General features: G+C 39.4%; 2 protein-coding genes across 2 annotated transcripts; one reads left to right on the top strand and one right to left on the bottom strand.

The window, feature by feature from the left end:
* Nucleotides 1-8,342: 8,342 nt before the first annotated feature.
* Nucleotides 8,343-14,844, bottom strand: LOC306769252 (interferon-induced very large GTPase 1-like; the record flags this gene model as incomplete). Its single annotated transcript, XM_079257818.1, has 2 exons — nt 8,343-13,009; nt 14,196-14,844. 2 exons carry the CDS (start codon nt 14,842-14,844, stop codon nt 8,343-8,345), a joined length of 5,316 nt encoding a protein of 1,771 aa, XP_079113944.1.
* A 6,259-nt stretch (nt 14,845-21,103) lies between these two features.
* Nucleotides 21,104-24,640, top strand: LOC306769251 (GTPase IMAP family member 7-like; the record flags this gene model as incomplete). The annotated part of the gene is made up of 3 exons (XM_079257817.1): nt 21,104-21,125; nt 22,572-22,685; nt 23,877-24,640. The coding sequence occupies 3 exons, from the start codon at nt 21,104-21,106 to the stop codon at nt 24,638-24,640; spliced, it is 900 nt and encodes a 299-aa protein (XP_079113943.1).

Here is a 24,640-nt window from a genome sequence, read left to right as displayed (position 1 = left end):
TAGGGACTGGACTAACACAGTGCCACCAAGGGACCAGGAATACTGGCTCTGCTCCTATAGAAGGAAAGCCTCTGGATGGTGGGGCTTTTATCTGTTCTCTTATTTCTCAAAAACAAAAAAAAAAACAACTCCACTTTCTCCATCATGTGCTGTACAGCTTAGCAGCTCCCTCTACTGGTGGCATGTGGAGAAATGAGGGAACTGCACAGGAGAAGATTATCCATTTGGGGGTGACTTTCAAAGATACTGCTTATAACAAGGGTCTGCAGTTTCCAGACTAAAGTCCCCCCACAAATTGCAGAAGGGACAAAGTCTTTTTGGCCCTTGTTATTCTATCTAGTTTTCTTTGGTTTCATCTCTTTTTGTGTCTCTCGGTGTGGTTTGTGCACATTTCTTTCTCTTTTCTACATCTGTGTCTTATTGCAGCTTTGTTCCTCTCGTTTGACTTGTAATTCTTGTCATATTCACAACACTCCTTTATTCTAAGGAGTCACAATGTACTGAGCTGGAGAGGGCAAAGCATACATACAGGAGGCATATAACAATGAAAACACTGATACCTGATATTTCATTCTACCAGCATTCTTGGTGCCAAGTATGTACTACTGTGTTTGCTTTCTCATCAAGGGAGAAAAAAAATGAAAGAAAATCCTGAAGTATTCCTTTTTACTGTCAGCTAACAGAGTGTTGTCATGACAAAGTGCCAAACTGGCCTCCGATTGTGTTTTTTTTTTTTTTGGTTTTTTTCATCTTTTGTCAAGCATTTAATTGTTTTATGTGGAAAGATTTTTTTTGCTGAAAATATAGATATAGAGAAATGATATTATATATAGTTATATATAAATGTGTACAAAGGAGAAAGTATATCAATGGGTTTTCTCAGTGGGGATCTATGCATGAATTATTTTTTGGAAGATGAAGATAAAGGAAAGGACACTGAATCTGTCAATGCACGTTTCCCAAATCTAATCAAATCATACCTGGGCCACTTTAAATACTTTAGGATTTCCTCTCACACATTAAAAGCTTCACAGAAACCTGCAACTCACCAGTACCTTTCTATGATCATTGCCACAAATGACAGAAGATGTTGCAGCAACAACTCTGGCACTCACTCTTCCTTTCCAGTCTCACCTTTATGACATTTGCATGTATAACTCCATCCAGTAAGCCCATCACCCATCAGTTGCTACTTCTGCTGTCTATCTAAATGATGATGATCCCATGAAATTTGTTGTTGTGGCTTGCTTGTACACAATTTTTTTTTTTTTTTAAGTGAGACGAAGCAGAAAAACGCATCCTCGGCTCCTTTACATGTACCATCCCTCCCGTCTGCTCAACTCTCCATTCCTTATTTCGCTTGATGTGTCCCTGTAGGAATGTGTATGTTCACGTATGCTTATGATATCATACTCATTTTACTTTGAAAACAAAAACATGGGCTCTAATTACCAACAGTGAGATAATGAAGCAGACTGCTGCTCAGCCAAACGCACATCATTATTTCATCCATCCTCACCCAACCCTCCCTCTGTTTTTCACTACAGGAGATTGCATATCACATCGACCCTCTATGTGTAACTTTTTTTTAATGATAAAAGTTCAAATCACCTGACACCTCCTTACCCTAGTTCAGCCCAGCTAATCATTACTGTCACTTGCCAAGCTGGATATGTACTCTGTGAGCTCATTGGTTAGTCATTAAACTCCTAAGCACATTGAGGGGCCTTCACATCATCTGTTTCAATCTGCAAGATGAAAATAGGTTGTAATCTCAACAATATTAAAGCAATGTAGGTTTTTGTTTCATTTTCTGATTGTGCTCCTTTCATCTGAGCAGGAAGTTACAGTTCTACTGCTGTGCAATGCCCCCTCACTGCTCCTATGATAAAGATGTCAAACATGGACCATAGATACAGTAAGTTAACCGAACTGTTGTTTGAGCCCACAGGAACACATGGTAGCTAACATCAGTGTGGGTGAGGTTAGTCACAGTTGCTGTCTTTGCTTGTGCTTTAGCTTTAGCCTGTTTGATTGTTTGTTTTCTATTTTATTACTGCCTAAAGGGGTGTTATAGGGAGGAGGGGGGCTGGAAAGGGAATTTTATACCTGGCTGCCCCCTTTCAGAGATTTTGCAAGCCCACTAAAAGAGAAATGTGCACAATGTAAATCTCAAAACACATGATGTGGGTAAGCTGGGGTTGGATAAATGCTTTGGAACAGGATGATGGACGGTTCAAGAAAGGGTCATCCCACGGAGCAAACTTTGAGGCAAGATTGGAAAAAGACTCGCAGCCTTAAATGTAGAATGAGAAGAGAGAACATACTGGTTACAAGAAAAGAAGTACATTTAAAGACATGTCTGACTTTCTACCCACAACATATGGCAGAGGAATACCCTGCTAATCTGTCTACAGGGAACCAGAATGTCCATATGAACCCTTTTGTATTCACTCCTGTGGACAAGGAGGCAGTAAGAGGTTGTAAAGTCAAACCTAACCACAACACAGCTACGATCTCTGGAGGTGAAAACAGAAAGGAGGTGTTCATCGATCTGTTCGCTCTCGTGGTCTCTTTTACAAGCTAACACTGGAGGGCGCTATTGTGTCAGATTTCATGCAGTCAGCATTGAGAAAGCTGAACTTGTGAGGAAGAAAACGGAACTAATGGAGGAACAGAGACACAACTTCTGGATGATGATCAAAACTGTATATTTTCAAGTGTAAGAAACAGACAAAATATTTGTAAATATTAAGTTTCTTGGTTTGTTTTTTTGGATTTGGTTTTTGGTTGTTTTTTGGGGGGGAGTGAATGAAAGATGCAATTATTTTGTGAAAACAAAGGACAACAGGTGCAGTTTGCAAAGAAATGGCCTCTTATAGTTTTAAATGAATCAGTCGTGACATCATAATAGTTTCCATCTTTAAAAAGATTTGTTTTGGGGTGGTTTTGTTGTTGTTGTTTAAAGCTTTCACGCCAGTTACATGTTGCCCGTCATCATGTGAGCATCCTGTAGCATAAAGACAGCTGATCAGGAGAATCACCGTAGCAGAAATTCACTGAAACCCACAAATCTGAGGGCCAAAGATACTGCAGTTAGCTTTTCCGGCTTCAAAATATCACTACATTTGGAAAGTTTTTAAATATGGTTTAACTGTGAGTTCATTACTCTGCAAATGAACTACTTTGCATCATTTTCCCTTTTAGCAACTTTTCTAAACCTTTAAAAAAAAAACGCACTTCAGAGTTTTTATATGAGCATCTTGGTAGCTCAGCTTATATAAACTAACTTTCCATTTCAACTCATCAAGAGGCTGAACTGAGACATAACACAGGGGCAGATGTTAGCTAACTTAACAAGTAGCAGCGTTTCCATGTAGCCGCAAGATGACATGAGGGGCAGACGTGAGGGCTCTGATACCATAGGATGCCTCATTTCTCATGAAGTAACAAGATCACAGAGATGGTCAAACTCTCTGATTCCAGTCACTGTGTTGGGCTGTCGTGGAGGTTATGTGTCTTGCAGTGGTGTGATGTAGCAGGAAATGGATTAATTGGAACAGACCCATTAAGTAGCCTACTGTAAAGTATTGAACTGCATCAGTATTGATGTATTTAAACAAATCTTTGCAAACCACCAGAGTTAAGTTTTAATATTTCAACAATCTCATCCTCTGCATTCAGCCAAACCAAGGTGTGAAGTCTGACCGACTTTAGAGATCATTAATCAGTGCAGTTGTTACTGAAAACCCATCATTTACACTCCACAATAGCATACACAATGACATGGACCCATCTGACCACCAAAAGCTTCAGCTTGGTCTCAACTGTAAATCTGCACCTGTTGTCTTATTTTTAGATTCTATGTTGAATTCAGAAACCCAAGACTTCAGAGGAAGAAAACTGTTCAATAATGGGATTGAAAAATATGATTATTAAAAAAAGAAAAGTAAAAATCATATAAATAAATGAGGTGATGATATTTCTGTTACTTTAGAGGTTATTATACACTGTATGCTGTGATTCTGATCTGGGAAACATTAAAGACATTCATAACCAGACTGCGGATTGGTCTCTTTATTCACTAACAGAAGGATTTATTGTAGCAATATGTTTATATTACAAAATTTACCTGACAATTACTGCTCATTTAGCTGATTTAATTACTGTAAAGGAATCGTGTGCTTACATGGAATCAGAAAAAAAATAAAACTAGAAATAGATTATAGGATACAAGACAGATTTGCAGATGATTTGACAACAACATTGTTGTGAAGTGGTGCTATATATTAAAAAAAAATAAAAAATTAATTTGATTTTGCGCTTTTCTTATCACTTCATTTCCGTGTGGGGTTTGCATGTTCTCCTGCTGTCTATGTGGGTTCTCACTGGGTACTCGGGCTTCCTTTCACCCACAAGATACGCATGTTAGGTTAATTGATCACTTCTCACATGTCAGTCGCTTTGGATAAAAGCGTCAAATGACTGTAGGAGAAGATGTAGAACAGAATAATTACAAATTATATGATTTAATATCATAAATTACCTCATTCTACAATGTTTGAAAAAAATAAAGTAAGAATTTGCCACGACTACTTTATTTGGACTCTTAAACACTTGTGAATTATATTTATTCAAATTTAGAATCAGTTTGACTCATCTTTTAATAGTTCTACTGATTTATTAAGTACAAAAGAATTTTGTGTGTACTCTTCAAAATAAAACTTGTCTTAAAGGCACTTGCTTTACAAAAAAAGAGACCATAAATGTAACTGTTCTGCAAAAAAAAGTCAAATATCCACAAATATTATTTCCAGCCCTTTTGTGAATTTTTCTTCATATTATAAAGTCTGGCTGAGATATAAGGGAATAAAAAAGAAAAAGATGAAAAAATATGTCTTTCAACTGAAAACTTCTATCTCAATTAATGTTATATAAGCCATTCTTTTTTTTTTTTTTTTTTTATGTGATATATAAATTAGGGCTGGTAACTGGTGCTCAAGTTTGCCCAGAAACGACCCAATCCAATTGAAGCCCCTTGATCTTGTACAGATTGGTTTCCCTCTGTTCCCTCTCCGGATGTGCCTATCGGGGTATGAGTGTCTACTGTGCGAGTCTGTGAATGGGTGATTGTGACAAGGAGTGTAAAGCGCTTTGAATTGTCGGCATGACTGGAAAAGCGCCATATACTTTAAGTACAAGTCCATTTACCATATTACAACTGGACAGAGAGGACAGTGGAGCTCCAGCATTATGTCCTGGAATCTGAACAGTTCAAAATACCTCTCTGTTAAAATCATGGTTAATGTATGTACCTGTCTTAAACCTGTAGTCAAACTAGACATGACAGATTTGATAGATTTGAATGAGTCCCTCACAGGTCCAAACATAAAATTACAAATGCTAATGCTCTAGACTTGATGACTGCACAACTTGAATTGCAAGTCTTAAGTCCTTTCCACACCCACTTCGAATATTTCATCTGAATACTTTGCGCACACTTTTATCATTGGATCAGTGTAAAGTCAATGGGAACGTTCACATCAGTAAGAAAATTTCATCAAGTTATTTATCAAATTTAAATTTTTTCAAACTGAGGTCAATTGTTTTAATATTCGTATCTGATTCGACCAATCAGAGAAAGCATGTTTACTTATAGGTCACTGGTTACAGTCTACGCAGGTGTCACTTTATCGTTGCTATTTCATTCAAACTTTGTATCAGCATGGCAGAGCATCTTCTTCATTATTTCTTCCCTTCTTCTTATAGCAAGCAGCTAGCTCCAAAAGCAGATTCTTGAACATTTTTCCTAAATCTATCCTGAAGTGGCCATTGTCTAGCTTCATCTCCTGAATTAAACAATTAAATTCCCCAAGTTCTCCTTTCTTTTCTATATTAGGCTGCACCCAGTGCCTCTTTTTGTCTTTTCTTTTGCAGCATCAGCACACTGTTGTTGTGGCTTGGTGTGGAGTCCACTTTTTTAGAATTTTTAGAATTTATTCACAATTTCGCAGTGCAGTTAGTGTACATGGACTGAAACATTAATAATTCACCTAAGAATTATTTGCAATTTCATTTGGTTTATTCGCATCAGTCCCGGTGTCTAAAGTTTTTTATTCTGATGCTCCAATCAGTTTAGAACAGGGTAAACCAGGAATCATCAGACCACATGGCCTTCTTCCATTCTTCCATGAGTCCAGTCTTTATGCTTCCTAGTAAATTGAACACTTTGTCTCCAGCTTCACTCTTAAGTCCCAGTCCTTTGAGTTCCCTTTACATTGTTCATGAGGAAATGTTTTTCCTTTTACTAGAAAAACATAGTCCTGAGTTCTTGTGGTGTTTTTCTTCAATTTGATTTCAGCAAATTTGTAACTGATCACTGATTACCATCATTTAGGAGTTTTCTGACCATATTTCTTCCTGGAAGCCTAAAATTATCCAGCATGCTTCAAGTTTTTAATAATGTGCTGGGCAGTTCTTAATTCAAATTTAGGAGTTTCTGCATCTCATTAGATGTTTTCCATGTTTGATACATGCCCATGATTTGACCCCTCTTAAACAGACTAATATATATTTTTAAGACCATGGTATCTTTCTTTCAACAAAGTAGATTAAGAAATAACAGACAACTCATTGGACCACATTAATTTGGGGATAAAAAAAATTAGATTTATTAATTGATGTTAATAACAAGCAGACAGATCTAGAATAAAAATACATGAAACTCAGAATGGATATTTCTTTTCCTACTTTAAAAGAGTGAAATAAATGTCATTTAAAAGTTAAAATAAGAGAAAAACTCCACCACCTTCAAAGAAGGAAAATGCAATCCTTTGTAGACCATTAGTGACAAGAAATGATCTTTTCACTTATAGTTCAATAACTATGTCTTGCTTCTGCGTTTGTTTTTGTGATCTTTTCCATATATGGTTAGTGATGAATTCAGAAACCAAAGCTTAGACATGGTCTGATCTATATATTTAGCCTGACACTAACTTTAAAAAAAATCTTCGAAAAAAAAAATTAAATTTCAATGACTGTGATTGTACTGTTTAGCACTATGTGTGAACTTCCAAAGTGTGAACATAGATAAACAGCCAGCCAAACTCCTTTTCATGAGCCAGGATAGCGAGCGAACTTGCTCCTTTATTCTCCTTATGCACACACAAAGTGCATCACGGTGACAGCATTGAATTGGAGTGAAACTAAAAGAGATACAAAAAATACTCTTACTAAAGTCTTATCTTACTGAAACAGGTAAGTAACAGGTACATATAAATGCTCATGTTGATAGGATAAGATAAACAATATCTTTGTAGCAGAAAAGTATGCATTACAGTTATCTGAAGTTACACAAACTTATTATTACAGAAGAAATTTAATACAGCCTGAACAAAACATTGTTATCAACTGTGAGGGATGTACACAACTGCTGGTACTTACAGCCATTGCATTCTGAAGGATTAACACAAAGGATGGCTTTGGAGTCCTTGAAGTAAAACACATGCAGCCATGATCTTTCATATTCAGAGCTTTTCTTACTTCCTACTTCCTGGTTTCTAACAGATGTCAAAATAAAACTCCACAACTCTAACTTCATCTTCCTTTCCCTCACATTACAAAATAAAAGTCTCACAATTAGCTTTTTCCTTTTTACTAAATAGTCCCAACATAACAACCTTCAGCAGAACACGTGGTCACATTTTAAGAATAAACTCAGGGCAGAACAGTGATTATAAAAGAGTGAAGCACAGCTATATAAAACAAATAAAGCAATGAAATTTAGAAACAAATATACACTGTGTGCCGTTATTCTGATCGGGGAAACACTGAAAACATGCCATTTCTTCAAAATGGGAAAATATTTCTGCATAAAAAACAATTATAGTAAAATCATGCCATGTAAAATCTACACAATATCATTTGAACACCTTTAATAAAATGCATGTTAATTCATTATTGGTAAATGTAAGCATTTGTTGTGACCTTGTTGGGATTTTTCCCGCTCTACATTTTAACACAATTTGGAGTTTACACAGATTAAATCTAATGCAAAAGTGTGTTCAGACCTTTGACTGGTTGTGCACATTCTGTACTATTTTATTCCACAGTTATTTAGCAGATGATTTTCTCTATGCAACTTACATCTGAGAGTGAGAACAGCACAGACACGGGACTTCAGAAATTAGCACCATTTTTTTGTTGCGGGAGGGAGGGAGGTTGTATGACTTGTAAAAAAAAAAAAAAAAAAACTCAAGTCAAAACATGAAAATCAAAAAGCCCTCAGTGGGGACCCTCTCTGTATTCCACTAGAGACTGAAAGTAGTTCATGAAGAAAAAAATTATTTTTTCCCAAATGACACATGAAGGCTCGCTTTTGCCTGTTCTTCTGTGATGTTTCTCCAAGATTCAGGTATATCAGCAGGTTCTGCTTCATATGCTTTGGCAAAGACTTTGTTGTATTTCGCCATCACATATTTCCAGTAGTCTGATGCTTCAAGACTGGAATCAGGAGGAATGTTCCAGTCTGGAAAAATGGCTCTGTAATTCTTGTAAGGATGATATTTGTCATTTGTTTCACTGCAGCAAAATCTGCTGTCACTGATCACAGAGGATGTGCAAATGTCAGTGGAAAGTTTCTCTGTTGCAGTGAACCTCCATGTACCCAGCCCCTCTGGTCGATGCAGTGAAGCAAAGTGTTCAGTGTGGGCTCTTCCTCCTGCATCACAGGGAACTTTGCAGAATGGACACAGTTTGCCACAACCAACCAGTTTGGTGAAAAGCTCATTCTGAGGATTCACATGGAGACGTCTGAGTTTTGTTTCAAAGGCTGTTTTTTTAAACTTCTCTCTGAGACTTTCTGCCATGTCGTTCACAGACAGTGTGAGCCAGTGAACAAACTGTTCCTGCTCAGCATTGTTCAGGATCATGAAAGCTCCAAGAGCATCCTGGGAAATTACCAGTTTATCACCAAGTTCTTTGCACATTTCTTCAACAAATGTCTTCAAGTCACCACATTTCTTCGTTTCGGTGTGTTTGATGGCATCATTTATGCTGCTGATCCTTGACTTAAGATGTTTGTCCTCAAACTCAAAAGTTGCACAGCTGTCTGAAAAACGTTTCATCATTTGTTGAAGGATTTTCTCTTTGACATAACTCTCATAGGAAGTACAATATCTACGGAAATGTTCAAACTCCTTTTCTGAGAGCAGATCCAGTAAAAGATAATACTGGAAGGACATTCGTGTGCTGAAGCGCTCGTTTTTCTGCATTTCATCAATGATATCAGGACCAAGTGAACGGTTGACAAAGTCCTCAACAGCAGGCTTCAGACATTGTTCTGTGAATTCTTCAGCCTTCTTCTGACACTGGTCTCGTTCATGGAACAAATCATTGAAATCATCTCGAAACTTTTCCTTGTTCTGATCCAGACATCTACGGGGATCGTTTACACGTAGAAACTCTTCATGCATTTCCTGAAAGTGTCTGGCTGCAAATCCACAGATGTGCTGTTTTAGAGGAACCTCAAATTCAGGGTCGATTTTCAAATCTGTGTTTCTTTGCAGAGTTTCATCGATCATGTGAAGAATCTCCTGAGTATAAGTGTCATGATAATTGTTATTTCTTCCCAGTTTGTCAAATACAAACTGGGTGCAGGCATCTATGATGCTGTCGGCCATTTGCTGTCTCTCCTTTACAAGATATTTTAAGTTCATCCATCTTTTAAACTTTTCACCTAATCCTTCAACCTTGCATTTGAAAGGTTCCAACCCACACTCTTTCAGACTCTTTTCATTCAACAGTTCATGTGCATGGCCACCCTTTGTTGACAGATTACTTCTCAGACAGAGCAACACACTGTTGAAAACATCTTTGGGCTTTAGTCCAGAGAAAGTCAGTTTCTTTAATGTTTCACTCCACATCTTATCAAATTCTTCATCCAACTTGTTACCTGTCATCTGAACTTTTCTCTTTCGACAGTTGTCAACTAACTCACACACAGCCTTCTCTATTTCTGTTGTGTGATTTTTCTTGATTTCATCCAGTTCCATCATTCCCTGTCTGATATCAGCTGCTGCTGTGAGCTGGTTAATTACAGAACTTTCCATTTCTCTTCGAAGGCTCTTTGCACTGTTTGCAAAGTCCTCTCTGTATCTTTCCACCAGATAAACATGACCCTCTGTTTGCTTGAAGTATTCCTTCAGATTGTGAAGGAGCTTCGTCTCCCATTCAGACAACACTGATACAGCTTCACTTTTCAGCTGAGTGAGGAGTTCTGTCATGTCACATGTTTCAGATGTTGCAGCAACTGTCCCAAAATTGGAGATTCTTGTCTCTGCTTTGGTAACCCAGGTGTACATTTCTTTCTTGAACTCCCACTCCCATTTGTTGAACTCTGTGCAGAGTCTCATGTATGCATCGGCTACGAGGCTGTTTCTGAAGCTGAAGATGAAGTTTTCATGTTTTACTGCATTCCACAGACTTTCCATCCACTCTCTGAACTCCAAGATGTTATTAGCAGATGCTTCACTCTCTCCCAGTACATGGATGATGTTTTTCTTGAGCTCATAGACAGCTTCACTGTATCCTGCATTGACTGGTGCCATTGGTGGGTTTCCATTCCAGAGACCAGGAACGTAGCAGTTCCCAGTGTCTGGATTGTACTCCATCACATCAGTGAAGCTCTTGTTCTCCTCTTTCTTTTCCATCTTAGCTGCTGCCTGGGTCATCTCATTCAGCTGTTGCAAGAGCAGTTTCCTGTCTCTCAAGTTCTTCTCATGGGCTGAAACATCAGAAACGTTCTGGTGAACAAACTGGCATTTGAGCTTTTTGCCCACCTCCTTCATCCTGAGGAAAGCATGCACCACTATCTGCAGGATGTCCTTCATTTCTGTAGAATTCTCCATTGCAATATTGATGATGGTGATGTCACTCAGCCCCACAACAAGTGTTGCAAGCTCATTGTCGTGTTCATGGCTGTTGTCCAGCTGTGCCAGCTCTGGAGACTTTAAGCCCTCAGTGTCGATGATCACCATGAAGTCACACTTGAGTTTTTCTTTGAGCTCTTCATTGACTTTGATGAGCAGCATGAAGGCACCTCGAGTGCATCGACCACTGCTGACTGCAAACTGAACTCCAAACATGGTGTTTAGGAGAGTGGACTTTCCTGTGCTCTGAACTCCAAGCACCGTGACGACCATCATCTTGTTCTTTGGAGACACCAAGTCATTGAGCTGAGAGAGAACATCACTCACCCATCTGAGAGGGATGTTGGAAGCATCTCCATCTACAAGCTCAAGAGGAAAACCATCAAGTAACAGCTGTGCACAGAGTTTGGGAAGATGCTGCAGCTGTTTATGGTAAGGGTCTGTTTCTGGAAGGGAAACGGAAGCTTCGTAGATCTGACCCATTTCACGGAAGAAGTGTTCAATCCCCAGCGAGCTGTTGGAAAGTTGTCTGTCGATCTCTTTGATCTCGTCTTTGTTCTCAGAGTTGTTGCACTTCTCTTTGTACTTCTCCCTGAGTGCAGACAGTTTTAAACAAGATATGTTATCCAGGTTCATTCGCATCCATTTCAGGAAATAACACCTCTCTGTTCCTGAGCTGGATATGGCATCGATGAAACAACTCATAGCTGGTGACATGTCATGAGAGTTCTGCTTTTTCCTCAGTTCTTTTCTCTGTTTCTGAAGATCACTCTTGTACTGCTCTATGTTTTCAGATCCCACTTTTTTAAGTCGAAACTCTTCCTTCTCTAAGGAAGTCAGTTCCTTCCATATGTCTCCTTGCAAGGGAAGCTGATCTTCTTTGTACTTCAGGATGTCATGAATGTCTTCAGTGATGTGGTCTGCTTTTTGCTTTCCAGCCTGGCACTCTGGAGAGTCTTCATCAACCAATATTCCCAGTTCATGAGCCACATCAGCCATCTGCTCTACAGATATCTTTGTCTTTGAGTTCTCAACTACATCACTTACCGATTCTCTCAAACTTTTCATAAAGTCTGCATCGCTTTTCTGTTTTGTTTTTATGATGATGTTATTGTTAGTCAGTCCTAACTTGGTTGCTACTTCCTTCAAAGTGCTTACATTGAAGTTCTTGTTCTGGTTTCCAACCAGGAAGATCTGTGCTTTGTGGTTTTGGTTCATTAGCAGCTCACATCCAGAATCCAAATGATCAAAGAACACAAACACGGCTGCAGAAGTCTGACACAGAAAGGAATATTGTTTTTTAAATGAAGCAATGTCACCATGAAGATTAGCTATAGCGACTGGCTCAGCGAAAATGTCCATGTTTTTGTTTCCACAAGGAAGGTACCAGGTGATTTCAGTCAATCCATTGGATATTTTTCTTGGACTGTCTCCACATTCCATGTTGCGGTGAACAAAGGTGTCATGGTACTGCTGCAAACTGCTCAGAAGTTTGTTGAGGATCTCTGACTTGGACAAGGAGCACTCACCCAGTCTCACAAAAGAGATCATTAGGAGTTGAGAATGAACAATTCTTTCTTCAATGAAGCCTTTGGATTGTAAAAGATGCTGAGGTCTGTACTTTTTAACAATGTCTCTCATGGCCCACAGCATCAGTGTGCACTGTGCTGTGTCACAGTTGGGAAGCAGCAGAGGTACAGAGAACTGACACATTGACATTTTTAGTGCCATTTCTTGTTGTACAAACCCATCAGAACACAGAAAGAGAGCAGTGATTATGTCAAGAGGGTTTAGTCTATCACCTCTACTTAAAGTACCAAGCAGTTTGTCAATGTTCAATTTCTTTTTCTCTGATGCACTGTCACAGTTTGACTCACCTACTGATGTACATTTTGCATTTCTAGCTGTCACATTAACCATCATTAGTTTCTTCAGAAAATACCAGGGAATGTTTGATTTACACTTCAAAGGTTCATCACTGATGGTCTTCTCATCGATCTCAAGTATCTTGTTGAGCGACAGCTTCTCTCTGTAGTACTGCTCCAACCCCAGATCCTGCAGTAGCCTCTTCAGATCTGTTTCTGTAGAAATGCATTAAACATGCTTGTTCATTTTTAAGCACAAGTTAAGTAATTGTAAAAAACTGACGCTCAATTTAAAAACATATTCTGATGATTTAGTCTTGAAATTCATTTTCCATTATGTTTTACACTCCATGTATTGCTTTTTAACATCATCTGTGGCATTCGATAAAGTAATATATAAGAGTTAATAATGTGGTAAATGATTTATCATTGTCATTTTCAGCAAGCAGAAAAAAAACAGATACAGTTACTGATATCTGTGTTGTTGACATCGTAGCTCCCCATTCCCCCAACACAAGTTTCCACATCTATCACACTGCTATTATATGGTGTTGTGTTTCACATAAAAGCATACATAATGTGCATAGTTTTTATTCTGTTTAAGCTGCTTCAGACACACAGCAATCTTTGTCTTTCTACTGAAACAAAGCACTCTATGTAAGGACCGTTCCTTACATAGGAAAGTTGATCTACGTAGAGATCAACTGTTCAAACTTAATCTTAAAAACATTTTCCATCTAGTCATTGTCTGACTGAATGGAGGGTTGACAATGTCGTGGAAATTTCGTCTTACATCTTACTCATACTAATTTCATGTTATATATTAATCTCATATGTTACCTTTGATGCTTATATGAGCTGCATGTATTACTCTTAAGACATTCCTAAGGGGTGAGGTAATTCAGACCTGAGTGTCTTAAATGGACACTTTGTCCTCAATTATCTGTGTATTCCTTCATCTTGGCGTGAAGCATCTGCAGTCCCCTTTGGGTCACCAAAAAACATTGTTAAAGCATTATGATATGTCTTATTTATCTAGGGATATTTCAAACCTGCTAAACATCTAGAGAAGGACCTCTGTCAGATGAAAGGTGCCAGACTGTCTCTGGATATAATCATATGTGTTGTGTTCAAGAAAACAACAGATTTCCCATCCCCATCGACGTCTTCCTCCCTAAGGTTCAGATCAGATCAGAACTACTCTAAGATAACTCTAACTCTGAAATTCTAGGCAGCAATTACAAAGCGGGATGCTGCTGAAACAAAGTTCAGTAAAAATGACAACCTACCAAAACTTTTTCCACAAAACAGTTGTTAAAATTCATTGAAAAAGCCTGCAAAACTATGCTTGATCTGCAACAGCTTTTCAATTGACAATAAAACAGCTTGAAATGTGACTTACGGTCTATGAGGTATCCTGACTTCAGCCGCAGCTCTCTGACTTGTTCCTGTCCTCCATCTTTGTTGGTGAACAGACCATTTCTCACTGAGAATCTTTTGACCACATCTGGAACATTGAGGTGTTGCGTCTTCAGCAGCAGCTCTCTGACTTGTTCCTGTCCTCCATCTTTATTGTTAAACAGGTGAATTCTCATTGAAAATGTTTTGACTACATCAGGAAGTAAACTTCTTTCACTTTGGAAAATGTAATCTTCCAATGATGTTTTCAATTCATCTCCCCCTGTAAAAAGCAGGAAACAGTTTTCCAGTCTCTCAGGCCCAATGACTCTGATCACAGTAAACACAGTCTTATGGTCCTCTGTAGTGAACCTGCTACTAGTGCTGATCACCAGGAGGAACAGAGTTCTGCAGTCCTGCAGTGTCTGCTGACAGAAAGTTTTTATCTTCTCCTCTGATCCTAATATCTCTGGAGTGTCAATTACTGACACATCTTTCCCAAATATGGTTCCTCTTTCTACATGGATGTCATCGGTCACTGGTGTAAAGGCCACTTCAGACTTAAATGCTGCTCGTCCCAAAATGGTGTTTGCCGAAGCACTTTTACCAACTCCGGCTTTTCCCAGAAGGATAATGGAAAGATGATTATCCATGACTGAAAATCAGAAACCTGTCATGTCTGGTGTCAATTAAGTTTTATTTTCTAGTACTTCCTGTTTTATTTTGTATCACTCATTTGTTTCTCATTTCAGATCCTTTTCCTGCCCACTGTGTTTCCCGCCTGTGTGATTACCTGCTCCTCCCCTCATGTTTCACCTGTGTCAACTTGTCCTCTCTGCCCTCTTTAGTATATAGTGTCTGTGTCTTTCCTTTGTCTTTGTCAGATTGTCTTTGTTCTTGTTCAGCTTTCCTGTTTTCCCTGTAAATACAAATTAAGTTCGAGCCACGCATTTGGGTCTCAGTGCTTATTTCTGATAGCACAATCTGACCAACATGAACCCAGCTGGCTCAGACCCTGCTTCCCAAGATCATGTCCGTGCTGCCCTACAAGCTCAAGGACATAGAATCCACCAGCAAGAGGAACAACTGTCACTGCTTCGTCGTGATTTAAAGGAGATGGCAGCTCGACAGGAGTCTATGATTACTGCCTTCACCAATCAACTTACTGTATTAGCAGAGAGGATGAATCCCAGTCCTCCTGACCCTCACTCAGCTTCGGAAAGTTCAACTACATCAGACCCACCTGTGAGTAGTTCCACTCTTCAGCCTTTAGTTCAAATTCAGCTGTCCCGTCCAGAGAAGTTTTCAGGGGACTCGGGGGACTGTCGGGCATTTATTACCCAATGTGAACTTCATTTTGAGATGCAACCAGGAGTTTTTCAGTCTGACAGAGCTAAAATAGCTTATATTATTTCACATTTGACTGGCAGAGCTGAGGCTTGGGCAACTGCTGAATGGAATCGGCGTTCCACAGTATGTGATTCACTTCAGGCATTTATTAAGACTCTGCATCAAATTTTTCATCATGTTACACCTGGTAGAGAGGCCGCTAGAGCTCTGGTTCAACTGAGACAAGGAGGACAAAGAGTTGCGGACTATGCTATACAATTCCGAACTCTTGGTGCAGACAGTGGATGGAATCCAACTGCTTTGTTTGATGCATTTTTGAATGGATTAAACGATAATGTGAAGGATCAGCTGGCTCCTCTTGATCTGCCTAAGACTCTAGATGAACTCATAGCACTGGCTATTAAAATAGACAGGAGGTTCATGGAGCGGGAGCAGGAGAGATCCCGCAGTAACTCGCAGAATTATAGAGGGCTCCAACCCCAGGTCCTGCAGTAGCCTCTTCAGCTGTGTTTCTGTGGAAATAAAAATGATTAAATTTCAAACAATAGTGAGAATTCTTAAAACCCTGAAATGTGGATCAGAAACAATTGAACACAATGAAATCCTCATGTTGAATTTTATTAATTTTTTTCTTTTTAATGAATGCTTAATATTCCCTAAGCCATCACCCACCATGCTGAGGAGGTTATCGTAATTTAAGAAGTGGCCATTTTAGGCTACTGGCCTGCAACCAGACCCCAGATGATGGATGGACAATTTTCTTACCTGTATGTTGAGACTGAGCAAGCACCTCATCCTGCCTTTCTTCTTTCTTTTGTTTCTCTGGTCTGTCTCTTGGGGTGTTTGTGTCAGATGCAGCTGGCTCAGTTTCTTTATTGTTGCAGTTCATCTCCATGTAGATCCTAACTTCACCAGCGAGAGTTTCCAAATGCTGAGACACCACACCCTCATCCCTGGTAGTGGGTACTGTTGTCTTCACATCAGAGCTAGGCGCTGTGGAAATAATGTTAAGAATAATTCTTCAGTGTGACTCTACTTGCACATTACATCATCTCTCTTCCTGGGTAGTATTCTTCATTCTACTGTGAGTGAGATCTTGAGGGTGTCATTAGGAGAAACAATTTTGCTATGAATCTTTATGAAAATTCTTGGATTAAGTGTAGGCATTGTTATGTTTTTCTTATTGATCAGATTGTGAAAAGATTAGACCAACCCTCCCAAATTGATGTAAAATTCATTCTTATTAGGGCAATTGGATAAGCTGAAGTAATTCAGTTTTCTTTGCTTTTGAATTCTGATCGAGACCAGAGACCCGCAGACAAGTACAACGCTTCCTTGGTTTCGCAAATTTCTACAGGAGATTTATAAGCAATTTTAGTTCTGTTGCTGCTCCCCTGCATGCCCTCACTTCTGCTAAGACTAGGTTTCAGTGGACGTCCCAGGCCGACCATGCCTTCAGGAGATTGCGAAGACTCTTTACCACTGCCCCAATCCTTGTACAGCCTGACCCTCAGCTTCAATTTATGGTGGAGGTGGACGCATCCGAAGTGGGAGTGGGGGCTGTCTTGTCCCAAAGGTCAAAGAAAGATGGTCGATTACATCCTTGTGCCTTCATGTCAAAGAAGTTGACACCAGCAGAATCGAACTATGATGTGGGAAACCGTGAACTGCTCGCCATAAAGGTTGCTCTTGAGGAATGGCGGCACTGGCTAGAGGGGGCGGAGCTACCCTTTGTGGTCTGGACGGACCACAAGAACTTGGAATACCTGAGAGATGCTAAGAGACTGAACTCTCGTCAAGCCAGGTGGGCGTTGTTTCTTAGTAGATTTAATTTTTCTGTGTCCTACCGTCCAGGCTCCAAGAATGTAAAGCCTGACACACTGTCTCGACTCTCCGACCCTGAAGTGGCTCCTAAAGTTCCATCCCCTATTCTACCACCATCATGCTTGATTGGAGCTGTTGTCTGGGAGATAGAAGAGGTGGTCAGGAAGTCCCAGTCTTCAGTCCAGATCCCTGCTGGTTGTCCCATTAATCGATTGTTTGTTCCTGCCTCACTACGTTCACGAGTCATCCACTGGGGGCACAGTTCTCCGATGTTCTGCCATCCTGGGGTGAAGAGGACCATGTTTTCTATTCAACAGCAGTTTTGGTGGCCTGCCATGAGGAGGGACATCAAGGACTATGTGGCTGGATGTACAATCTGTGCTCAAAACAACGTTCCACGTCGTGCTCCTTCAGGTCAGCTGCATCCCCTCCCAGTACCTCACAGACCCTGGTCAGACATTTCCTTAGATTTTGTCACTGGGTTGCCACTCTCTGAAGGTAACACTGTCATTCTTACTGTTGTTGATCGTTTTTCTAAGATGGTTCACTTTGTTCCTTTGGCCAAACTACCTTCAGCCAAGGAGACCGCTGAGATAGTGTTGTTACAGATTTTCTGTCTACATGGTCTTCCCAGGGATGTAGTTTCTGACCGGGGCCCCCAGTTCGTCTCTGCCTTCTGGAGAGAATTTTGCTCTTTGCTGGGAGCTACAGCCAGTTTGTCTTCTGGCTACCATCCACAATCCAATGGACAGTCTGAGCGCCTTAATCAAGAGCTGGAGTGTGGACTGCGATGCATAGCCTCCCAGAGTCCTTCATCATGGACCAAACAGCTGGTATGGATTGAATATGCCCATAACTCTCTGCCCTGCTCATCCACAGGTCTTTCTCCCTTTGAGTGCGTTTACGGCTATCAGCCACCATTATTTCCTGCCCTGGACAAAGAGGTTGCAGTTCCTTCAGCCTTGGCTCTAGTGAAGCGCTGTCGTCGGAGCTGGATGAGGGCTCGTCGTATGCTTCTCCACTGTTCAGAGTCCTACAAGAGGGGCGCTGACCGCCACCGCCGCCCTGCACCACCTTATCTTGTGGGACAGAAGGTCTGGCTCTCTACTAGGGACCTCCCGCTGAAAGTGGAATCTCGCAAGATGGCTCCTAAGTTCATTGGCCCCTTTTCAATCTCCAAGGTTATTAATCCAGTGGCCATACAACTAAAACTCCCTAAGTCCCTGAAGGTTCACCCAACATTTCATGTTAGTTGTGTTAAACCATTTGTGGAGAGTTCTCTTGTGCCTGAAGTCAAGCCTCCACCTCCCCCTCAGCTGATTGATGGTGGTCCAGCATATACTGTCAAGAAGTTGCTGGCAATGAGACAGAGAGGACGAGGACGGCAGTACCTCGTTGATTGGGACGGGTACGGTCCAGAAGAAAGGAGTTGGGTCCCTGCTAGGAACATCTTGGACCCTAGCCTTATACGGGACTTTCACAAGAACAACCCTGATCGACCTGGGCCGTCTGGAGTTGGCCCTAGGAAGGGGGGTACTGTCATGTCTGGTGTCAATTAAGTTTTATTTTCTAGTACTTCCTGTTTTATTTTGTATCACTCATTTGTTTCTCATTTCAGATCCTTTTCCTGCCCACTGTGTTTCCCGCCTGTGTGATTACCTGCTCCTCCCCTCATGTTTCACCTGTGTCAACTTGTCCTCTCCGCCCTCTTTAGTATATAGTGTCTGTGTCTTTCCTTTGTCTTTGTCAGATTGTCTTTGTTCTTGTTCAGCTTTCCTGTTTTCCCTGTAAATACAAATTAAGTTCGAGCCACGCATTTGGGTCTCAGTGCTTATTTCTGATAAAACCTGGCAGAGACAACAGAAAAGCAGAAGTGCTTTAGTATTTTGTAGTATATATAGCACAGCATTCTTCCATTTTAACATCTATTTTTCAATGTAAGGCTTCGAAAACATCCCGTGTTAAGTTTGTGTATTCAGGTTTTAAAAGACTGAATCCACCTCTCCCATATTTTACCTCTGTGGAGATTATGGAGACTGAGTTTATGCGTTTCCTTTGCAGACTCAAATTCTCTCTAACACAGCCAAATATTTTAACAAATATATAATCTTGATAAATTAGCGTCTACATTAGAGTGTAGTTACATTGTGACTGACTAGTCATTCTCTAATTACCATCCTTCTTTACAGGGGCTCTCGTTGGATATGCCATTCACTTCTAAATCCTGTTTTAAAGGGGAAAAAAATGGACAGTTTTTCCACTAACAATTAGAAATGTCACAGTGGCTACACAAGTGGTGTTGTTTTACAGAGAAGAGGTCTCTGAAATAAACATTTTTCCCATTTATTTTGGAAAAAAATAAATGCTCCAGCATGCATGTTTCATTGCATGCTGGAGTGTCACAAACGTTTCAACTTTACAAATTAAAGGATCGTGCAGGTGGCTTTTACCTCAGTAATGTTTCCTCAACTCTGGTTTCAAAAGGTTCACTCAGATCCCAAATAAGATAATACAAATTAAAAACTGCTGAAATGTTTCCAGACCAGCAGATACTGGGAAAAAATGAGCATGAAACTGTCACACAGGCAGGGGGCTTTGTAATGATGCTGAAAGATGAAGGTTTCTGTTTTTATTCGAGCACTATTCCACAAAACATGCCTCAAAACCAGGTGGATATAAAAATAACCAGCTTCAGAAGAGGGGCAGTTGATCCTCCAGTTTTTATTGTGAAAATAAGGACATTACATGCTTGATTCCCTGTAATAATGCAGCAGATTACAAAAACATTGACGAGTAATTAAACGTGATTTTGGGTTTGTTTTTTTGTTTGTTTGTTTGTTTTAAGACTTTAAAGAGATAATAAAACTGGTAGGATTCACTTTTGGGTTTAATTTAAAAGTGATTTTTTTTTTTAAACAAAAGACAATATGTTCTCTTTTTTTAAATACAGGAAAACAAAGTTCTTAACATGTTGCGTGACAAGCCTGGGAGAAGTATTTGCGCAGGATAGTCACAATTTTTTGCCGTGACACCAGAATTATGCAGCCCATCATCATCGTCCTAAATCTACCGCTTAGTCTGATACTGTGCAAACTGCGGAAAAATTGCAAAAATCGGGCAAAAACCAAATTACTCTTTTCTACCGCAAGTCTCGATTCGTTGTCATTTGGATCTTACACATAAGATATTACCTGAACGTCCACCGTCATCACGCAGCAGCTGCTTGACTTCTTCTGTTAGTGGAAGTTTGATCATTTCTCTGAACTTTCTTGGTATGATCCAACTCGATTCAAACGACATTAGCTCGAACCGATCGAGTTGGAGAAAAGTTAGTACATTTTGTCTACTTTCTCTTTTGCTCAGCTCCGTCTTGAGGCTCTGTTCCGACCAGGAAAGTTGGCGATAGTTACAGATGTTAGACCGGAAACTCTTTCACATTTGAACACAGGGTGGTTCTCCAAACCAAGGAACACTTCTATTTCCCACATTTTCTCATTTTTAATATAATGTGGGATTACATTGGTCAAACTCATTAAACAGATAAACGTGTCCAATTCAATTCTATTCAAATTTATTAAACAGACTCAGGTCTTTTTTTTTTAAGGGGACTGGGTTCCGTTCGGTGAGTGGTGGTGAAATTGTAGAAGCCTTTTTTTTTTTATTATTATTTGGTACAGGCGCAATGGTTTATTGACTGTAGGCCCAGTAGACAGCGGTCGAAACAAACAAATCGAAAAAATGGCAACGAAACAAGAAACCGGTAAGTTTTGTATAAAATATGGTTATTATATAGTATCATGATTTGAGCAGCTTGTTACTCGATCGCGACTCACTGCTTGACAGATTTATTATGTGTTTAAATAAGCAATGAACGTACAATAATTTCAACTTTCGTTCAATTTGTCCAACTTGTCTGTTTTTTGTGATAAATTAATTATTTATCATGTTTATAGTGTGTTATTCTTTTTTTACTTTCATTTTCACTTTTGACCACAGTCTGTATACAAAAGCTTTTTACAGTATTATGGCGCCACCTGCTGGTTAAATGACTTGTTACTTCGCTGCGGTTTGTCTCGGATTTTTGTAACTTATTTCTGTGTCTTCCTGTGGCAGCACCAGTGCGTTGCAGAAGTCGGAGTATGGATCAACCTCCATCAGGTCTGAACTCTGTTCTCTGAGTTTTTTTTTTTTAATCCTGGCAACCTGTTTGTAGCCACAACACCACCAGTCAGTTATTTTAAACAGTTTATCTGAGGCATGTTTTAGTATAGACCATCATTATGTAGCAACACTGAAACAAGGTAGATGGTACCAAGACAAAGAGTAATGATAATTATAATAATAAAAACACGCATAATTATTCTGTATATTGTAGACTTTCTGTCAAAATAGAAACATGTCCCTATGGTCTTTGCAGGAATACAGAGGTGACAGTCATTCATCTTTGAATGAAAAAAAATTGTGCAGAGTAGATGGGAGAAATGTCTAATTTACCAAACAGGAATAAGTTGTGCTTTATGGAACAAATTATGATGATGATGCTGGAGAACAGTGTGATATGTCAGAGAAGACTGCATATTTCTGTCCTTGTCCCAGCAGTGCACATAGCTTTTATCATTTTAATTTCAGGTTTCAGAAGACAGCAATCCAATAGATGTAACCAATAGTACACGTTCACCAAAAACAACACACACACATACAGATGAGCACGCACCGTCTCACTGTGTGCCGGCAGGTGACGTGTTGCTCATATCTGTCCCACAATTCTGTGTGTACAACAATAAATCAGAGTAGAACTTTTAATCCTTGACAGAAAGAAATTAAATGGGTTTTTTTAAGGGAAAAAAATTTCATGAAATGTGTTTTGCTTCAATATTTCTGGGTCGCAACATCATCTGTATACAGAACTTTGTGTTTAATATTCTTACTATAAAGTCATCACAATAATATTTATCAGTTTTTAAGCATGAAATGCCCCATATAGATAAAATAACCTTGTTTTGTTAAATCTACTGAATTCCCACTAATGGTTTGACTAAAGCCAGGAGAATGAAATAAAACATTGTTAAGATGAAGGCTCTCACTATAGACAGAAACATTTCCTTTGAGCAGTTCTTGGCTGCATTGAAGCAGAAAAAAAAGCAAGCATGCTATTTTCTTCATCCCATATGTTGACCTGACACCTGAATACAGTCTTTTGTTCCAGTTTCAGACTTGAGACTGGTTCTTGTTGGAAAAACTGGACAAGGAAAGAGCTCCACTGGAAACACAATACTGGGAAGAAATGTGTTCACAGCAGCAACAGCTGGTCACTCCTCAGGTAACAGAGACACATACACACACACACATTCTCAGAGCTTTACTTGAACAAGTCCACAGGATTTAAGGTACAACGAACTTCCTGCAGCACACAGTAAAATAACATGATAGCTGCACAGGAATTTCTGAATGTCACCTGTTAGTGTATAAGTGTTTTTGAAGAGCACTTCTGTTTAATTTAAGAACAGAGTATTCACATATACTCAGCTCTGCCGGCTAGCAGTCACACAGTTTTATTTCATTAGCCAAGATGGTCCCACTTTCTTTGCATGCCATATTCTTTTGCCTGTTCTAGACTGATAAATATTTATTCTTAAAATCAGTTCATCAATAAGTACTGGCTCCAAAACTGACAGAATGGAGAAGGACATTGAACAAAATAATGGAAACACGTCAAAGCATTTTTAACCCTCTAATGCAAGAACTATTAAAAAACAGTGCCACATTTTGTTAACATACAATACTTTACTTCTTTAGACATGTACAGAGACACTTTAATTTGTTTTTAATATTATTTGATTTTTTTATTTAGTTTTTTTATGTATTCTAAATAAATATTTCTAAAACATATATATTGTCATATTTATATAATAGAAATATTATATATATAATTATATTATACATATATATATATATATATATATATATATATATATATATATATATATATATATATATATATATATATATATATATATATATAATTATACATAATATATATATTTTGACTTGTATCATGTTCTTGCCCTGTTTATCACTTGGTAATTACATGTACATGTATCTATGTAATGTTATACTATATTGTGTATTCTTCAGTAAGTGGCAGTGTGTTGGGTGACTCTCCTAATGTCCACTGAAGGAGCAAAATTGCAAATATACCATCCTCGCTTGTGAATATACGAGAAAACACCCTTTAAATAGGTGTCCACTGTAGTGGACACGATGTATCAAAGGGTTAATGGTTCGATCACACTCCATATTGTAGATTAGTTTCATTAGCCATGCATATTAGTTTAAGGAGTGTAGAAATTTTAGAATTTCTGGCTCAAGATTTTCTCCTAGGCTCATTATCTGGGGGTTAAATAGTGGCGGTATATGTGGCTGAGAATCTGGATGTTGGTTTGATGCTTCATTTGCATGTTATGTTTGTTCCTTTGATGGTGTCCACATTAAACTGTATTTTCCTCTTTAGTGACCAGTGAATGCAGCAAACAGAGTGAAAAGCTGTTCCACAAGACGGTTTCTGTTGTTGACACTCCCGGCCTCTTTGACACTTCCCTGTCTGATGATGCCGTTCAGAAAGAAATTTCCAAATGCATCAACATGTCGGCCCCGGGACCCCATGCTATTCTGCTGGTCATCAAGGTGGGGCCATTCTCAGCTGAGGATAGAGAGGTGGTAAAGAAGGTGGAGGAGATTTTTGGAGAGGATGCCTGGAAGTACGCCATCATCCTCTTCACCCATGGAGATAAAGTTGGGTCAGACTTTAAAGAGAAGTTGGAGAAGGCTGGACCTGAGCTGCAAGATGTCCTGAAGAAGGCTGGAAACAGATACCATCTCTTCAATAATCTCAGAGCCAATGATCGTCGGCAAGTTCTTACTCTTCTGGCGAAGGTGGAGAAGATGGTGGATGCCAATGGAGGACAGTTCTACTCCAATGACACGTACCAGGAGGCAGAAAAGATGTTGGAAGAGAGAGAGAGAGAGATCAGACAGTTCTATGAGAAGAAACTGGAGGAGGAAATAAAAGCTGTAAAGGAAGAGTACGAGGGGCAACTGAGTAAAGCTAAACAGGAACGAGAGCAGATGGAGCAACAGCTGCGGTCTGAGTTAGAGGAGTTGAAGCGGTACTACCACACCTTAGAGGGTGGAATTCGTCATGTCGTAGAGCAGTTGAGCAAACAGGATAATGCTGAAGTCCTTAAGAAGTTTCATGAAGTCCTGAAACTGAACTGA

This window comes from Telmatherina bonti, assembly GCF_933228915.1.
Source record: "Telmatherina bonti genome assembly, chromosome: 18".
NCBI lineage: Eukaryota > Metazoa > Chordata > Actinopteri > Atheriniformes > Telmatherinidae > Telmatherina > Telmatherina bonti.
This window is presented reverse-complemented; position numbering and strand designations above follow the sequence as displayed.